Source organism: Eptesicus fuscus, chromosome 13 (assembly GCF_027574615.1).
Source record: "Eptesicus fuscus isolate TK198812 chromosome 13, DD_ASM_mEF_20220401, whole genome shotgun sequence".
In the NCBI taxonomy this organism is placed as follows: domain Eukaryota; kingdom Metazoa; phylum Chordata; class Mammalia; order Chiroptera; family Vespertilionidae; genus Eptesicus; species Eptesicus fuscus.
Window position 1 is genome coordinate 42,807,059 of NC_072485.1, and position 1,265 is coordinate 42,808,323.

The 1,265-nt window shown below is 41.5% G+C and overlaps 1 protein-coding gene across 1 annotated transcript; it reads right to left on the reverse strand.

Annotated features, from left to right (window-relative positions):
• On the reverse strand, positions 1–960 carry LOC103304768 (olfactory receptor 52B4-like). The gene has a single exon (XM_008161576.2). It carries the CDS (start codon positions 958–960, stop codon positions 1–3), a length of 960 nt encoding a protein of 319 aa, XP_008159798.2.
• Between the last annotated feature and the right edge of the window lie 305 nt (positions 961–1,265).

The following is a 1,265-nucleotide window of genomic DNA, read 5'->3' on the forward strand; positions in this document are numbered from 1 at the left end:
TTAGTTTCTATTATTAAAGTCATTTCTGTTTTGGAAACAACAAACCACCAGGTCCCGAATCTGCTTGGTCTTAATGCCATAAATGATGGGATTTAACATAGGTGGAATGAGAGTATAGACATTGGCCAGCAGAACGTGAACGTGGAGTGCGATGTGGCGTCCAAAGCGCTGAGTGAGGACTGAGAAGATCCCAGGCCCATAAAAGAGAATGATGACACAGACGTGGGAGCCACAAGTGTTGAGAGCTTTGTGGCGAGCATCTCGGGATGGGATGTGGAAGACAGCACGGAGAATAAGCATATATGAAACAAAAATCAGCACAACATCTAAGACCAAGGTGGACATTAGGACAAAAAAACCATACCAGATGTTTACTCGTATGTCATTACAGGAAATTTTGGCCAAGACAATGTGCTTACAAGTGGTGTTTGGGATGATGTTGCTTTTGCAGAAAGTCAGTCTTTTTAGAAGAAATATAACAGGGAAAACTGTCCCATAACTTCTCAGAAAGATTGTCGCACCAATTTTCCCAATCAGTGTATATGTAAGAATAGCTGTGTATCTCAGCGGGTAGCATATGGCAATGTAGCGGTCAAATGCCATCACCAGCAGGATCCCTGACTCAGACATGAAAGTGGAAGTGAGGAAGAATATCTGAGTGATGCAACGATTCAGGGAGATCTCCCCAGCATGGAACCAATAGATGGCCAAGGCCTGAGGTACTGTGCACATGGAGAGGACAATGTCTGTTCCGGCCAGCATGCAGAGGAAGAGGTACATGGGTTCATGGAGACTGCGTTTTGTGAGGATAATGAAGATGAGCAAGCTGTTCCCAAGCAGGGCGATGATGTAGGAAATGAAGAAGGGGATGGAAATCCACATGTGCTGGTCCTCAAGGCCAGGGATGCCCAGCAAGTGGAAGACTGTGTGGCTAACACCAGTGTGGTTTAATGCAGTCATGCTCATGGAAATCTTTTAAGACTTCATCACCTATTTACAGAGACAGAGGAAAATTTGATTATCTGTATATTTTTCTTTGATATTTCCAGGTGCTTTTAGTACCTACATGGTCCTGTTCTTGAGGATGTTAGGATTTCAATGCATATATGTAAATAAGATAAACAAGGTATGATGATACTTTCAACAATAAAGATAAATTTAAAAGCTGAAGTCTTAATCTCATAAATAAAATAAACCCTTATACAAGTACAGAAAATTAAATAATCTCTCTCTCTATCAAATCCTAATATGCAAATTGTCCCCTT

Bases quoted from the DNA above. Each gene is read 5' to 3' on its own strand.
- LOC103304768 (XM_008161576.2), bottom strand. From the start codon at position 960: ATGACTGCATTAAACCACACTGGTGTTAGCCACACAGTCTTCCACTTG.